The 14,712-nt window shown below is 52.8% G+C and overlaps 1 protein-coding gene across 9 annotated transcripts in view; it reads right to left on the bottom strand.

Annotated features, from left to right (window-relative positions):
- NAV1 (neuron navigator 1) overlaps nucleotides 1-14,712 on the bottom strand; it is a 238,939-nt gene that overhangs the window by 62,883 nt on the left and 161,344 nt on the right. Inside the window, exon 1 of one of the 9 annotated variants that reach the window (XM_073884587.1) lies at nucleotides 5,495-5,685. The exons of the other annotated variants lie outside the window; for them this stretch is intronic. Within the exon in view, the coding sequence (XP_073740688.1) occupies nucleotides 5,495-5,547 (53 nt within the window). The 5' untranslated portion in view covers nucleotides 5,548-5,685. Of the gene's footprint in view, nucleotides 1-5,494; nucleotides 5,686-14,712 lie in introns of those variants that run through there. 9 annotated transcript variants of the gene reach the window in all.

The following is a 14,712-nucleotide window of genomic DNA, read 5'->3' as shown; positions in this document are numbered from 1 at the left end:
CCACCATATGACAAATGAATATGGGGAAAAACTAAGCTGGAAAGCAGCATCCCTGGAGGTTGAAGAACCTCATTAACAGCTCTCCTTTATAAAAAATGACCATCCCAGGGGCGCCTGGGTGGCTCAGTCATTAAGCGTCTGCCTTCGGCTCAGGTCATGATCCCAGGGTCCTGGGATCGAGCCCCACATCGGGCTCCCTGCTCAGCAGGAAGCCTGCTTCTCCCTCTCCCACTCCCCCTGCTTGTGTTCCCTCTCTCGCTGTGTCTCTCTCTGTCAAATAAATAAACAAAATCTTAGGAAAAAAAAATGACCATCCCAGAAGGGAGCATAGGCATTCTCAAGCTTGCAGAAAGTGCTGAGCTCTTTAGACTCACATTCAGTCTACAGAGGAATGGGCTACGGAGCCAGCCAGAGCTGTGTTTGCACTTCTGCTCCACCACGGACTGGCCGTGACTTTGGGACAGGCATTTTCCCTCCCTGAATGCATGCCCACATCACAAAAATGGCCAGATCACCGTCAGCTCTTCCTGGTTGCTGGCATAAACAAGGGAAAAAATAAAGCATCCAGCTCAGTTCGCAGCAAGTAGGTAGGTACCCAACTTCCCTCTGCTCTCCTCTTGAATAACCCACCCACTACTCAAATGGTGCCTGTAGCTATACATTAACTAGGAAAACCAGTTTATGAGGGCGACTCGTATTTGCCATACCCTCTGTAAGTCCACGGGTTACATCACCACTCCTTGACTGTGGAAAGAGGACAGTGGCCAGGCTATTGTGTGTGTGTACACATGCACGTGGGCAGGGGCTTTGATGTTCTTTCACCCAATGACATGTCGGGAGTCTTCATGGGAGACAGGCTTCCTAAGATTTAAATGTCCAATAACGTCCAAGAATTTAGTATTTCTAGCCTGAAGCATCCCAAGAAAGTGAGGATGATGATGCCTCATATCCGACACATTCTGCCCACAGGTAGCATTACTGGACTCTGCTCGCATGGCAAAGGCAAAGGCAGGCCATCATTCTGGCCATGAACTTCGCCTGAGATGAAACCGAGACCAGGCTCTGGAGGAAAGAAGCCAGCTGCGTTACCAAAGGCTTCCAGATAGGACTGCCGGTGGTGCTAAGCAGGGACCCTTTGATTCAGCTGTCTGCTTCAGGATTCTATCTTAGACAAGGAGTGTCTGTTATCGATGAAGCCACAGTGATGGGGGGTCTGGGCAAAGAAACTGGAAGATGACATACAGGCTCTCAACTGAGGAAAACTCCTCCCTCTCTCCTCAAATGAGCTCTGGTTCCACTGGAAAATGCGTATTTTTGCTTTCAGGCCCAATGGAAATGCCATCTTCCCATGAAGTCCTCCCTGACCACTCAAACTACGGCCCCTCCTTGCTTGCTTCTGCTTCCTACACATTCGATCTGGTGTCACAGGGATTTGCGCCCTGTTTCCTCCACCAGATTGCATCCTCCTGCATTATTCCCCCTCCAATAATGTATGTATGTGCTCGATGACTTTTATTTATGTTTTCACTGAAAGATGATAAGCTTCCTGAGGGCATAGACTCTTATGTCTGTCTTACTGATCACTATTATACTCCCGGTTCCCAGCACTGTGCTTGGCGTCTGTGAGGTGCTCGCTACCGTTTATTGAATAAATGAACAGAAAAAATGTTAGCTCCGTAAGGGTCAGCTCGGTGTCTCCAGCACCCAGCATAATGGCTGGCACAAAGGTATCACATAGTAGAGGCTGAAGAAATAAGGTGTTTTTTTTTAATTGATGAAGTTTTTTTAAGTGGCTGATTTTTATGTAAATTGCCTTTAAAATAGGATGTATAAATATGGCATCCTCATTAGGATAGAATCTGGACTGAATAGAAATCTGAAGATGAGTAATTGAGAATTTAAGAAAAAAATCAAAAATATATTCGATGCCAGGAAGTTATTTAGGCTATTATTCTGATTGGCATCCTCATTAGCGTCCTAGCAAAATGCAAGAAAAAAATGAAGGGAAGAAGCAAACTTGAAGAATCTGGGAAAGACTCCTACTGCCTGCGAGGGACCTCAACTAGTAAATATCACTCATAAGAGCTCATGTGTTGAAAGCACTTTGCTCTTCATATCAGCTCACTGTCATGACTACAGCCCAGGAGGGTAGACTGGTCGGGAGTTAGGCCCATTTTATGGAGAAGGAAACTGAGGCTGGAGGCTACGCAACCTCTGTAAGGTCACAAGGCTAACCATAATGGAGCTCTTGTCCCGAATTAGGTCAGCAGACTCTACAAGTCCAGTGCTCTTCCCACCTCACTCCACTAGACTTCCGGGCCGACTGCAGACCTTTGAGGAGGCCTCAAATACCCTCAACTTGTGCATCTTCAGCATTTGGCATTCCTTGGGCCTAGATCAGTGTCAATGAGAATGATCTCCTTATAGCAGCACTTAGGGGTTGGCTTTAGAGTCAGACAGATCTAGGTGTGAGAACAAATCCCACCACTGTGATCTTAGATATGATTACTTAACCTCCCTGTGCCTCAGTTTCTTCACTTGTGAAATGGGATGATGATAAAAATATACCTCATATGGTTGTTGTAGGGCTTAAAGAAGTGAATGTTTACAAAGTGCTTAGCATAGATAGTGCTTTAGAGCATCCTGTTATAGGGTGAAAGTGATTGGCTCAGATGTTAGACACAGTCACACTAAGTCTTCCTTATTATAATGCTTCCCGCTTGGCACCTCTCTCCTCCCTGCCTCTCAAGCAGAGTGCAGGGGCTTTGCAGGAAGAGGTTAAGCCGGCAAGTGTGGTTTGCCTGTGTTGTGCGTGCCTAGCCCCATAAAACCCGCTAACAAGAAGCAGCTCGTTGGCTCTGCTGTCCCTAGGCATTTTGTCCTCTCACAGAGGCTGGGTTTGTGCCAAGCTGGAGTCCTATGCCCCAGGGGGTCTCTGCAGGTTGAGGGAGGCAAGTGCTGTGAGCAGGTCTTGTTCCTACTGGTCCCCAGGTTCTAGCTAAGGGCCCCTTCAAGGAGGGAATCTAGGAATGCTGATTGGGATAGGTGACTACACCCCAGGTTTCCTGCTTAGAAGAATCTGAAGGATGGTGATTTCTGGAGCAGGAAAGAGAGGGGTCTCCGGGAGAGATGTGCAAGAACGGTGCTTATGGAGACAGCCTTCCATGATAGATGCAGTAATGCCAGGCATCTGCTCTGAGGCAAGTGGAGTGGCCAATGGCTGATCACAGACAGCTCAACTCATCAAAAGCTGGGTATGGAGATACTGCGGGCCAATTAAGCCATTCACCCTGATACCTCACATCCTTTCCAGGCTGCCTCCTTTGGAGCTTAAGGGGAACCTGCACCTGAAGGGCAAGCATCTCTTTGATCCCTGTTGGCCCCAATCAAGCATCATTTACAGGGAAGGTTTTGAGCGGTCTCCAGAGCAAAGCCTCAGGTTAAACTCTCCCCCTGTGGATTGCAGCTAGCGTAGTTAAATTTTGTATTTGAACTCTGGTGATTTGAGGACTGACCTCCACTTTATAACATCCCCTCTCTCCTTGCCTACCAACAACAATCGGCTTGAAAGTCTTGGGCTTGGGTAGAAAGGAAAGTGCAGTCCAACCTCGCCCCACCCTAGCAGACATGTGATGTGACCCACTCCTCTCCCTGGGCTGTGGCAGACAGCTCCCCGCCCTGGCACACCTGCCCAGAAGTCTGTTTCTGGTAAGGAGCTAGGTGAGTACTCAGCAGCTATAGCCCCAGGACAGGCACTAAGCTCACTGTCTACAAAGCCTAGGTCTCCCAGGGTGGAGTGGGAAGGGGTGCAGCAGTGCAAGGGGGGCAGGGAGAAGAGCCATTCAAAAGAAATGATAGCATAACCTAGAAAAGGCTCTGTGTAGGAAAGAAGGGGTGATGGGCTCAGGGAAAGGGAGCCAACTAAAGGATTTTCACGTCTTCCAGGGGTGAGGGAGGCAAAGAACAAAAGTGTAGAACCAGTGCAAATCTGGGTTCAGTGACAACTATAATCTTGCTTGGGCACTCCCTGTGTGGATCTCAAGCAGGTTCTGAACTGGGGGGGCAGTGCTGGAAGTGGAGAGCAAGGTCAGGAACAGCCCCTTCCTTCCACCTTCTCCAGGGCCCAGAGACTCAGGACTCACCCCCAGGATCTCACCGGAAAAAAGAATCCCCAGCGGTCCCTACACAGATCTACTCTTTGTTCAAAACTGGTTCCTCTTAAAGATATATCCCACCAGTCATCCTAGCAAAGTCAGTCCAAGGGTCCCCGGTCCCATTGCAGAGGGGCTGCAGTCTGTCCCACTGTGGTCGGGGACAAGAAGTTGGGGGCCAGCAGGATTCTGGCCTCCAAGGGCACCCAGTGCTGCAGACGCCTCGCCCTTGCCAGGCCTTGCCTTGGTTCTGTTGCTCTTACCCGAGGCCCCTGTGTGCAGAGTTGCACTGAAGCCCCTGGCAAGCGCTTGGGGCTCTCCCCAAGGAACCATGGGGAAGGGGAGCATGTTCCAGGGTGCAAGTCTGGGCTCTTGGGGTTGAAAGCCCTGAGGAGGTATGGGGGTGGAAGTGGTCTCAGCTTCAGTCATCTGGCCTAACCTCCAACTTCCTTCAGCCAGCCAAGTCAGAGGGAGGCTGAGGGGAGGGAGTGTGTATATTGGGGTGGGAAGCTCCCAGAAAAACCAGACAGCATCAGCTCTCTTTCTCTGGCTGCTGGAATTTCCTACTCCTCTCCTGGAAGTGCAGTTTCCAAGTCAGCTCTAAGGATCCCTGACTGGCTGTGCTCACACTCTTAGTGGGGAGCCTCCATGAGCGGCCCCCCTCACCACACCCCTCACCACTGCACAGGACTGATCTGTGATCCCCCACTGTGCATCTCCCAAATTCCGCGGCTGCTCATCCATTCCCAGAGTAGAGTCCCAGGCTTCACTCCTTCTCAGAGGAATCCAACCAGCTGTGGGGTCACAAATTCACCCTCACCTCCCCTCCTTAGGTCTCACTCCTCTACCTCCTTATACCCAGAGCTTCTGAGTCAGGGAGACCTTCCCGCTGAAAGACCTTCCCCTTCCCTCTCCAGGTCCCCAAGAACCCCGACCCCCCCCCCCCACAGCTGGGGGCGGGACCCCCCCCAATACACTACAGCGGCAACCATCCAAGTTCAATCAAGTTGTGCCATTGTCTCAGCTTTGTCCCGGTCTCTGGGGAGCCCAAGCGCCTTGCTTTGCCTTTCCTCTCCTTTCCCCAGATCCGTCCACACACCCACCTCCAACTCCCAATACCAACAAGCCCAAGGGCTCTGGGGAGCGGGGAGCCAGAGGACTTCTGGCGGCGCGGGCGCGGGCACTCCTCCCTCCCTCTGTCAGAAAAGCAGGGCAGCCAAGACCCTCCTTCTTGCAGACCCCACACCCACTGCTGCGGTAGTGTAGCCAGGGGCGGGGGCTGGGGTGGCGGTTGGCGGGCTCCCAACCTGACCCCAGCATTGCGGCAGGGGCCCGGCGCTTACCTGCGGGGGAAATTCACCGTCCTTCCCGACCTGGGCAGGGGCAGATGAAGCATCTTCCCCGGCTCAGGCGGCCATTCGCCGGTGGGCACTCAGCGCCCTCCCCGGCACCTCGGACACCCGAAGAGGTCTGAGTGCGGGCCACGCGGAGGACCAGACACCGAGCGCTCGCCGGCCCTCCGCTCCCTTTTCTCCCCACCGCCGGGGCTCGCACTACGGCTCCAGCTGTACTTAAAGCGACAGAGCCCCATTTCGCCGCCGCTGACTTCTGTCCCGAGCCCCGGAGATGCAGGCTGAGAGCGGGCTCTTTAACGCCCAGAGCAGGTAGACAAAGAGCCACCGCAGCCTCAGCCTTCCGGTGGCCTCGGGAGCCCGGGAGGTGCAGATGCGGGCTGGGGGCCTCGACCTCCACCTGGGCTGCCCCGGAGTTAACCTCCTGGCTGCCAGCTGCGGTCCCCTGGGCGCTCGTACTTGCGCTACAGAGGCAGAAGGGGGTGTGGGCAGCGAGCCAGGGAACGAACCGGTGTGTACCGGTGGGCACGGGTCGGGGAGGCCTGGGTTGAACCTTCCCCCTGGCAGGGCTTCTTCCCAGCCCCCTCCTGGCCCCTTTCCAGGCTCTAAAAATTAGTCAGAATAAGAGCAAGGGATCAGTACATCACCTAAAACGAGGAGCGTGGTTGGAGGATGAGGGTCAGAGGACAGGCACAAATTACCAGGAGCTGGCTGAGAGACCTGGGGTGGGAGGGGAGACTAGGAAGGTGTGTCCTCCAGGAAGGCACACAACCTGGGTGGGGGGGAGGGCTAACGTTTTTCCCGCTTAGGGAAATGGGTTAGGTGAAAGGTGTGCATGCTGGGGGAAGATTGCCAGGGAGAAAGAAGAGTTCACACCGCGCAAGGGTCTGTGCTTTCATCCAGGAGGCATTTTCAGCTGACTAAGAAGAAAAACGATCTCAAGGAAGGATTTTAGTTGTAAAGTAAGAGGCAAAAGAAGTGGGATCCAGTAGCAAACCCCCCCACCCCCCTCCCATTGAGCTCCCCTCAGGGTCTTCCTGAACACTTAACTCTCCCCGTTCAAAGAAGGGGGGCTGCACAGATGCCCTCACCACTGCTTCCCCGAGGCCGCTCTCCTTGCTCCTGGAAGGGGCTGACTGTGTAAGGTTGGGTCCCCATCTCAGTGTGATCTGGGCAAACCAGGGAGACCATGTTTTAGCAACGGACAGATGACACCTGCAATTTCTTGAAGCAACCAAACCACCGCAGTGATCTTTTTAAAAAGCCCCCCACAGTACTGACCTAAGAGGCCAATGCGCCACTGAGCAGCAGTTGTCTCTAGTGTTTGGGCAGCTTGGGGTGATCAGCTGCACACAGAGACCCTATGGGTTCTCCTAGGCCTGTCACCTCAGCACCTGGTTTTCACAAAAGTTAGGGCAGAGGACATTCACACTCCTGAGCTCCTCCCTGCCCCCTCCACGGGGGAGGTCTGGATGGTGCTTTGAGTGCTAGGGATGGCCCTTCTCCCTAAAAGCCCACCTGGCTCTGGTCCTCTGATTGCCCAGTGCCACTGACCTGGGGCTGAACCTCTAGAGGGGGAACCACCGTTCTTAGAGGGTGGGAGACCTTACAGAGGGAACTCTGCGTCTGGATCCCTGAGCAGTCCGAGTTGGAGAGGGGTCTGTTTCTGAGGGTGCATACTGTGGTCAAGTTTTCCATATATGCCTGGAGATCAAAGGCTGCAGTGATCCTAGCACCAATCCCTCAGGCTCCCCCCTAGCATGGGGAGGGGGGCGCGAGTTGATTTTTATTCCCTTTACTCTATGCTGAGTGGTTTGGGTGGTAGGGACTTAGGAAAGGTGCAACAGGTCCCAAGCAGACCAGCTGTGAGGGGAATTGGAGCAAGGCAGGTGGTTTTCGCCAGCATTTTCACCCATCTCAGGCCCTACACCAAACCCCTATCCTGGCTCTTCTGTCCTGGTCACGTCTGCAGCCTGCCCATCCTCACCACCACCCCAACGGGAGGGTGAGTGTAATCAGTTTTCTAGGGAGATTCTGCCTGCGCAGCTGTGTTGGGGCTGGCCTGGGTCATCTGGGGAACAGCTTATGGTGACAGGCACCATAAGGGATTCTCTTTAGCCTCAGCCAGCATCCTGAGTAAAATGACTTTGTCTGAGCCAGAGGAATGTCACCAGCAGGGGATGTTTTCCCCCAGATCTAGCTGTGCATTTTCCATAAGGTTTCCCCCTTTGTGGATTTCTGGGCAGAGCCTGGAGGGAGGGGAGACCGACAGAGGTGAGGCACAGAGGCTTTGCTTGGAGGGGCAGGAGTCTTTGGAGCAGGGACTGAGCTGTCCCAGAACATTCCTTCGCAGCCTTGAAGAGCTCATGTGGCCCTATCCCTCTTCCTCACACAAGGCAGCCTGCCCATCCTCCCTTTGGCCCTCCCCCTCCACCTGCATGGCACCCCCCTTGCCCCCCACCCCTCCCCACAGCAGGGACTAGGGAGCAGGCAGGAAAGAAAGCAACTCTCAGCCAGCAGCTCGACACAGGGGAGGAGCTCTCAGCTCCTGAGTTTCTTCCTTGTCCTCCCACCCCAACCCAAGGGGATTCTGGGCTAGAGGATCTCTAAACCCCTCCTCCTTGGGTCTGATCCTTGAACTGTTAGAACCCAGTAGAATCTGAGGTTTACCTCTACATGTTCCTGTTTCCTTGTCAACAAGGAAGGTGGGTTGCATGGTTGTGTCTACCTTCTACTTACCCTTCAGCTTGGGGGAGGTTCCGGTGGGCTTTTACAGGGGAAGGAGCAGGGGCCCAGAGACTTAAAGAAATAGCATGCAAATCAGCACCTGCTATTTTCAGCCAGCAGGTCAAAGCACTTTGGGTAATTGGACAGCATCACTGAAGAGAAGTGCCGTCTGGGGGCTTCTGTGAAGACCCGTAAAACACAACCTCTCCTGTCAGCAGACCCAGCTCATGCGCTTGAAGAGGCCCTGACCCTGCCCATCATGGGGGTGTGGCGGCAGAGTTGGGGGGGGTGTGGTGGCCTCGTTGCCTTGACTACAGTGGCGGGGGGGGGGGGGCTTGCAGGGGATGACTCTGAGCTCTTCTTTCTGGGTCCCAGGCTGCACAGTTGTCGCCTGGGGCAGAAGGAATGGGGGATAGCTGAGGCATGTGGTGGAGGGGGTAGACACCTGCTGATAGGAAGCTGGAAGTCAGGCACTTTTCCAGAAAGAAAACCCAGCCAAAAAGGGAGAGAGGAAAAAGGCCCATCTATCTTAGATAGGCTTCCCCTGTGCTCCTCTGGCTTCTCTTCAAAGAGCCCTTGGGAGCCATGACCTCATTTGTCCCCCGTGCCAGCGCCATCAGAGTGGCTCTTTACAACGGGGAAACTGAGGCATGGAAGGGCCAGGAAACGTTTCAAGCAGAAGGCAGAGCCCAGATTGATACACGTAAGGCCTTTCAGCCAGATTCCCGTGAGGGGTGGTACCCTCCCCACAACCCCTCCACCCCCTCCACACACACCTCAAGGGATCTCTGGAGTCACCCTGGCTCAGGCCCAGCGTCCTCCAGACCACTGTTCCATTTCCAACGGGAACATCCTGAGATAGTTAGCGGGAGGCTCTGGTCCTTGACCATAATCTCAAAGGTTAATGGGGTTGGTGAGAGGGAGGCACAAAAAAGAGAAAGACTTGCCAGGAAGGTCCATGTGGTCCAAGTTCCAGTGTCACCTGCCTGGGGGTTTCGGGGCTCCAGTGTCCCCTGTTGGGTCTGACTGCACACCTGGTTCCCGGTGAGCCCCAAAAGTGAGACCCTTGAGAAGACTAGGGTCCCAGGGTAAGCATCCACCATTCCGTCCCTTGACCTACCCTCACTTCCCCGATTTCCCGTCAATAATGAAGCTATTTACTTCCTTAGCTGGAAAAGGCCCCGCCCCTCCACAAGCCTGGGCTAGTCAGAGAAGTTCCCTTGGGGTCTGTGGGGACAGGCTGAGCCCTGAGACCCCTCCACGTCTTGGCCAGGCTGGGCTGGCAGCATCTTGGCAGAGCCGGACAAAGAGCATTTTACCATATAAAGAGGGGTGATAAGAAAGAGAAAGAATTAAACCAGAATGCAGGGACAGGGGAAAGGACTTGGGGGAGGACCCTGGTGAATTAACCCTGTGGCCACACTGAGGTGGGATCCCTATGCTCTCCATGGAGAATGACCTGGTCACATCTCTAACTCTAGCTTTTCAAACCCACTCCCAGATCCCCCAGTGACCCTGGTGACTCCTGGGGAAATCATCTGTCGGCACCTTGATAGAACCATCTATAAAAATCATTCCCAGCCTCTGTGGTAACACTTTCACGACTCTGATCTCATTTACAAACAGCCTAATGCTCTAAGGTGAAGCAGGTGTTACTATACTTGCTTTAGAACATTAAGGGTTAAGAGAGCGGCCTCAGGTAGTTTGCCCACAGGTATGAAAGCATGATGACATCAGTCCCAGGCAAAAAAGAAATCCAGTGGATTTCTGGTCTTCTCGGGGAGGCCTGAGTTTTCAAGAGCTCCTGGGGAGCTTTTCTCTGCTCTTGACCTACTAAGCCTGTACCTTCCCCCTCAGCAACTTCCAGGCCCTTCCTGGAGGATATGCCAGGTGGCCTGGGACAGATCCACTTCACGTGGTCAGATAATCCAGAATGTCAGAGACGAAAAAATATGTACAGCTCCTCTGGTTCAAGTCCCTCCTTTTCACAAAGGAGGAAAGCAGGGCTCAGAAAGGGTAAGTGACTTCCTCAAGGTTCTCCCACAGAACCCGGGCTTCCTGGTTCCCAGGGCAGTGTTCTTTCTAGTGGTCAGCGCTTCCCACTTGTTACCAACTCCCTCCCCAGGGCCAGCTTGATGCGAGGACAGAAAGGTTCTGAGGGTAGGTGGGGGAGAGTTTGGATCCGGGACACTGGAGTCACCGGATGTACAGCGAAGTGCCCCAAAGTCCAGCACCGATCCCAGTTGCGAATTCTCTGGAGCAGCAGATGAGCCTGCTAGAGGAGTGGGTGCGCCCAGCTGTGTTACTGCTCCGCAAATATTTACATGACCTCTGAGGAAACCTGCCTTTCTCACCACCCGACAGCTGGAGAGGCAGCAGAGAGGAAGCGCCCCCGACCAGATCTTATATAGTGAGCTACTGTTTCAGCAGTCCTAGCTTAATATCCTCCTGCCATCATCCCAAACCTCAGAGTCTCGGTGTGGTTCTGAGAACTATGGGGAGACTGGGAGACAGGACAGAAGCTGCCTCTCCAATAGGACCCGATGGACCCTCAGCCAGTCTCCTTGGGCAGATGTGTGCATGTGTGTGTGCGCGCGCGCGCGTGCACATGCGCACTAGCATCTATAAGCCCTCCGGCTCAGATCCGAGGCCAGAAACAATGACTTCAGAACCACAGCACCCACTGCCCCAGGTTCTCCATTACTGAGTTGGAGCTCTAATCCCTGGAGAGAAATGGAAATAAAATCTCATATGATTTGAGAAGGCACTGTAAATGTATCGTCCCTTTTATCCTCAAAGCCCTTCTCACCATGTTCCTGGCCACCCACCCCCCCCCCCCCCGCCCCCGGTCCAAGCCATCACCTTTTCTTGCCTAGATTATTGTAGTACTTTCCTTTCCAGGCTTCGAGTTTCTCTCTGGTTTCCCTGTGGCTATTGTCCTCATAGTAGCCAGGCAGGTCCTTTACCAAACATGTCAGACCTCATCACTCCTTTCCCTGAAACCTTCCTGGTTTGGCTAGACGAAAAGCCAAAGTCCTCACCCTGATATGTAAGACCCTTTATTACCTGGACCCTGGCTACCTCCTGATCTCATTTTCTGACTACTCTCCCCTTTGTTTATGCTGCATCAGCCACACTGACCTCCTTGCAGTTCCTTGAACACATGCCCATCCTTGCCTCAGGGCCTTTGCATATGCTCTTCACGCATAGTTTGCCAGAGAAGCCCGCCCTGACCACTGGAGCTCAAACAGCCCCTCTCCCCATCACTCTCTGCCCTTTACTCCGCTTTATTTTCCTCATGGCACACAGCGCCGCATAATCTACTAGGTATTTATTTGTTTGTCATCTCTTTTTCATATGAGTTTAAGAACAACATTCTATTTTTGTCCTCTTGCTGTATCCCCAAATGTCTTATATAGTAGGTACTCTACTAATATTTATTAAATGTATGAATAAGTAATATGAATATGAATAATAAATATCACAAAGTAGGTATTATCATCTTTCAGACAATGAGATGAAGAACAAAGAAGAAACTTATCCAAGGTCATGCAGGTGGTGAGTGGCAAACATGAGAATTAAATCCAGGTCATCTGGACTCTGGAATGCTCTATCTACGTTGCCACCCTGCCTCCGAAGAACAGAAAACTAACCACAGGGACCAGTGGAGACATAAGAGACCATATAAGCCGCTGCCTCCCAGACTTAAGCGGCACCCGAAGGATCTCTTAGCTGAAGCCTCCCACAGGGAGCTTTTTGCTCCAGCTACATCCAGAAAACAGGGATCCTCTGAGGAAAGTTTACTCCAGCAAGGGCATGGGGCAGCTGGCTCAGGAAGGGCTGGCGACAGGCAGATGATAAGCTCTGTCCCTCCTCTTCTATTAACACTCGGCAGAATGTCAGCAGCCCCGGGAGCCCCCACCGCTAGAAGTCCCACCACCTGAGCCTGGCCACGAGCCTGGCCACAAGGCCGGGTACATGTAGATGGTGTCATTCCTGAACGGCCCCTTGTCACCAAACCCACAGGAGCTGAGACGGAAGCCAGACACTGAAGGGGAGGGTGCCTGAGACGCTGAGAAAGGTGACCAAGGAGAAACAGGCCAAGAAAGGAGCTGGGAGAGAGTGGGCAGTCAGCAAAAGAAGCAGGACCGAGGTTGGAGATGTGTCCCTATCTCCCAGGCTGCAGATGCCCCCCAGGAAAGAAGGGACAGGGCACAGGACAGACCCCTTTTAATACCAGCTGGCCAAGGGGAGCAGGAAGGGCAGGCTGGTGAGAAGGGCTTGCCCTGCTCTGGGTCAGGCCCCCAGGCTGAGCGCAGGGTCACTCACTCCTGTCTAGAAGAGTCCTTCCAACTCCCAGACACCCTCGGCGCCTGTCTGGTTGCTAAACACCCCCTGGCCACCGGCAGCCTTGCGTCCCCCACCTCTGCCACCAGCATTAGTGCACACACAGCCTCTTTGTACCCAGCCGCCTCCCACACATGTTCAGATGGCTCCCACAGTGTCTGTCTGTCTCGTGTTCCCCTCCTTGGGGTGCACATCACGAACGCACTGGCTCTGTTCATCTATGGCACATGCCCCAGCATCAGCCTCTCCTACCTTGCCTCCCCATAACGCTGTCTTGCATATTCAGTGAATGTTCATCTGTCTCTTCGGTACGTGCCTTGGGTCTCTCTGGGCCTGACTCTTTCTGCCTGTTTTTCAAAATCCAGACTTTTATACATCTGCCTGCACTTGTCCCATCGTCACTCCAACATAGGGGCAAGAACAGTCCAGTCCTGCAGACTCTTTAGGGCACCCCCATGCAAGCTGAGCGGGTAAGTCTGACTGCCTGGCTTGCTGGGCCTTTTTAGCTGCAGTGAATGGTCTTTTGCTGGCTGGTCAGAGACATCTGATAGCCCAGAGGCCAGAGCTGGCCCCTTGTGGACATCCTGGGACAGCTCAGCCTTTGAGCCTGAGTCAACAAGGACTTGTATTCACAGAGGCTTGGGCTGCTCCTTCTGCCTCTTCCGCCTGTGGTCCTGAGCTCCTTGCTGTGGCTATTTTGTGGCTCTCCAAAGAAGATTCTATCCTGGAAGACAGAGAGGTCCCTTAGGGGCATCCCACATGGGGGTCTCTAACGAAGATTCACCGGCCAGTCAATAACATGACCTGAGAACATATTCTGCTGGGTGCTGAGAAAAAATAGAAAATAGGGTCTCTGTCCTTGGGAAGCTCCTACTCCAGTGGAAGGCACATGATCCCTGCCCCAGAAATTCTCCCAGGCTTAGGGGGCACATGGGCTGCATACAGAGGGAAAAGGTTTCATGGTAGACCCAGCAAGGCAGTGGGTATACCAAACAGAGCACAGGACATGGGAGTCAGAAGGCCTGGGTTTTGCTTGGTGCAGCCACTTTTAAGTTATGTGATTCTGGCAAGCCAAGTTCCAATTTCTTCACTTGCAAATTGGGGGAAAGAGTATCTAATTCAGTGTTAAGATTAAATAAAACAATGAGATATTAGTGTTTTGTAGACCATACATGCTATGCAATTGTTAGAGAATCTAAAAAGCACAAGTTACTACAGTATGAGTTATATGTACAAGTTCCAAGACAATCCAGAGTCAGAGAGCAATCATAGTGCAATGGGATGGATTAGAAAAGTCTTCCTGGAAGGAGGGGATGTGGCAGACGAGTGGGCAGCTGTATCACCACCCAGGGGGAAAGTTCCATTCTATAGATGGTCTTTAGGACCTTTACTGCTTTAATTTTCCAGGAGCCAACCAAGAGAAAGGAGGGAAGTAACATTTACTGAGCCCCTGCTGCATACCTAGTGTATTAATGCAACATATTCCACAACATCCTTATAGGAATCTTATTCCCATATAACTATTCCCACTGGAATGGATTCATAGCTTTCCCAAAGCCTCAGAGCTGGGATCCGAACCCAGGCCTATCAGACTTCCACACTTATGCTCTTTCTGTAATATCAGATTGCATGGAATTTCCAGGCATTCCTTGAGCCCAGCTGGCTTATCACAGAATATAAGGTTCGGTGGGAAAAGGAGGAGGGAGCTGACAATTAAAGAAGACAGAGACAGGTGGACAGGCAGGTGGGCAGGGCTGTGGGGAGGGGGGAGCCAAACCCATCTCGACAGGTTCCTCAACCCCTTATCCATCCCGATTGTCGACCAAACTGTCTGTCATCAAACTCAGTGAAAACCCCAGCAGCTCAATTGTAGGTTACTAGGACGCGTCAGAGGAGGGGCCACGCCTCCGGCTGCATCAGTTGCTGTGGCAACGAGCACACATCCAGCTGCCCCTCTAGAATACCTGGCGCACTCCAATCTTCTATCAGCCCTGATGGGTTTGAACAGATACTGTGATCCAAGTTAACCCTACACAGACTGTAGAGTGCTAACACGATTTTGTTTTAAGAATTAAGGGGTGTTTCAAGAGCCAGGAGCTCTCCGAAGCTACTCCCTTCTTCCATCCCTACCCAGG

Source organism: Callorhinus ursinus, unplaced genomic scaffold, assembly GCF_003265705.2.
Source record: "Callorhinus ursinus isolate GAN/ISIS: 27379988/994484 unplaced genomic scaffold, GSC_fseal_2.0 scaffold57, whole genome shotgun sequence".
Classification (NCBI taxonomy): domain Eukaryota; kingdom Metazoa; phylum Chordata; class Mammalia; order Carnivora; family Otariidae; genus Callorhinus; species Callorhinus ursinus.
This window is presented reverse-complemented; position numbering and strand designations above follow the sequence as displayed.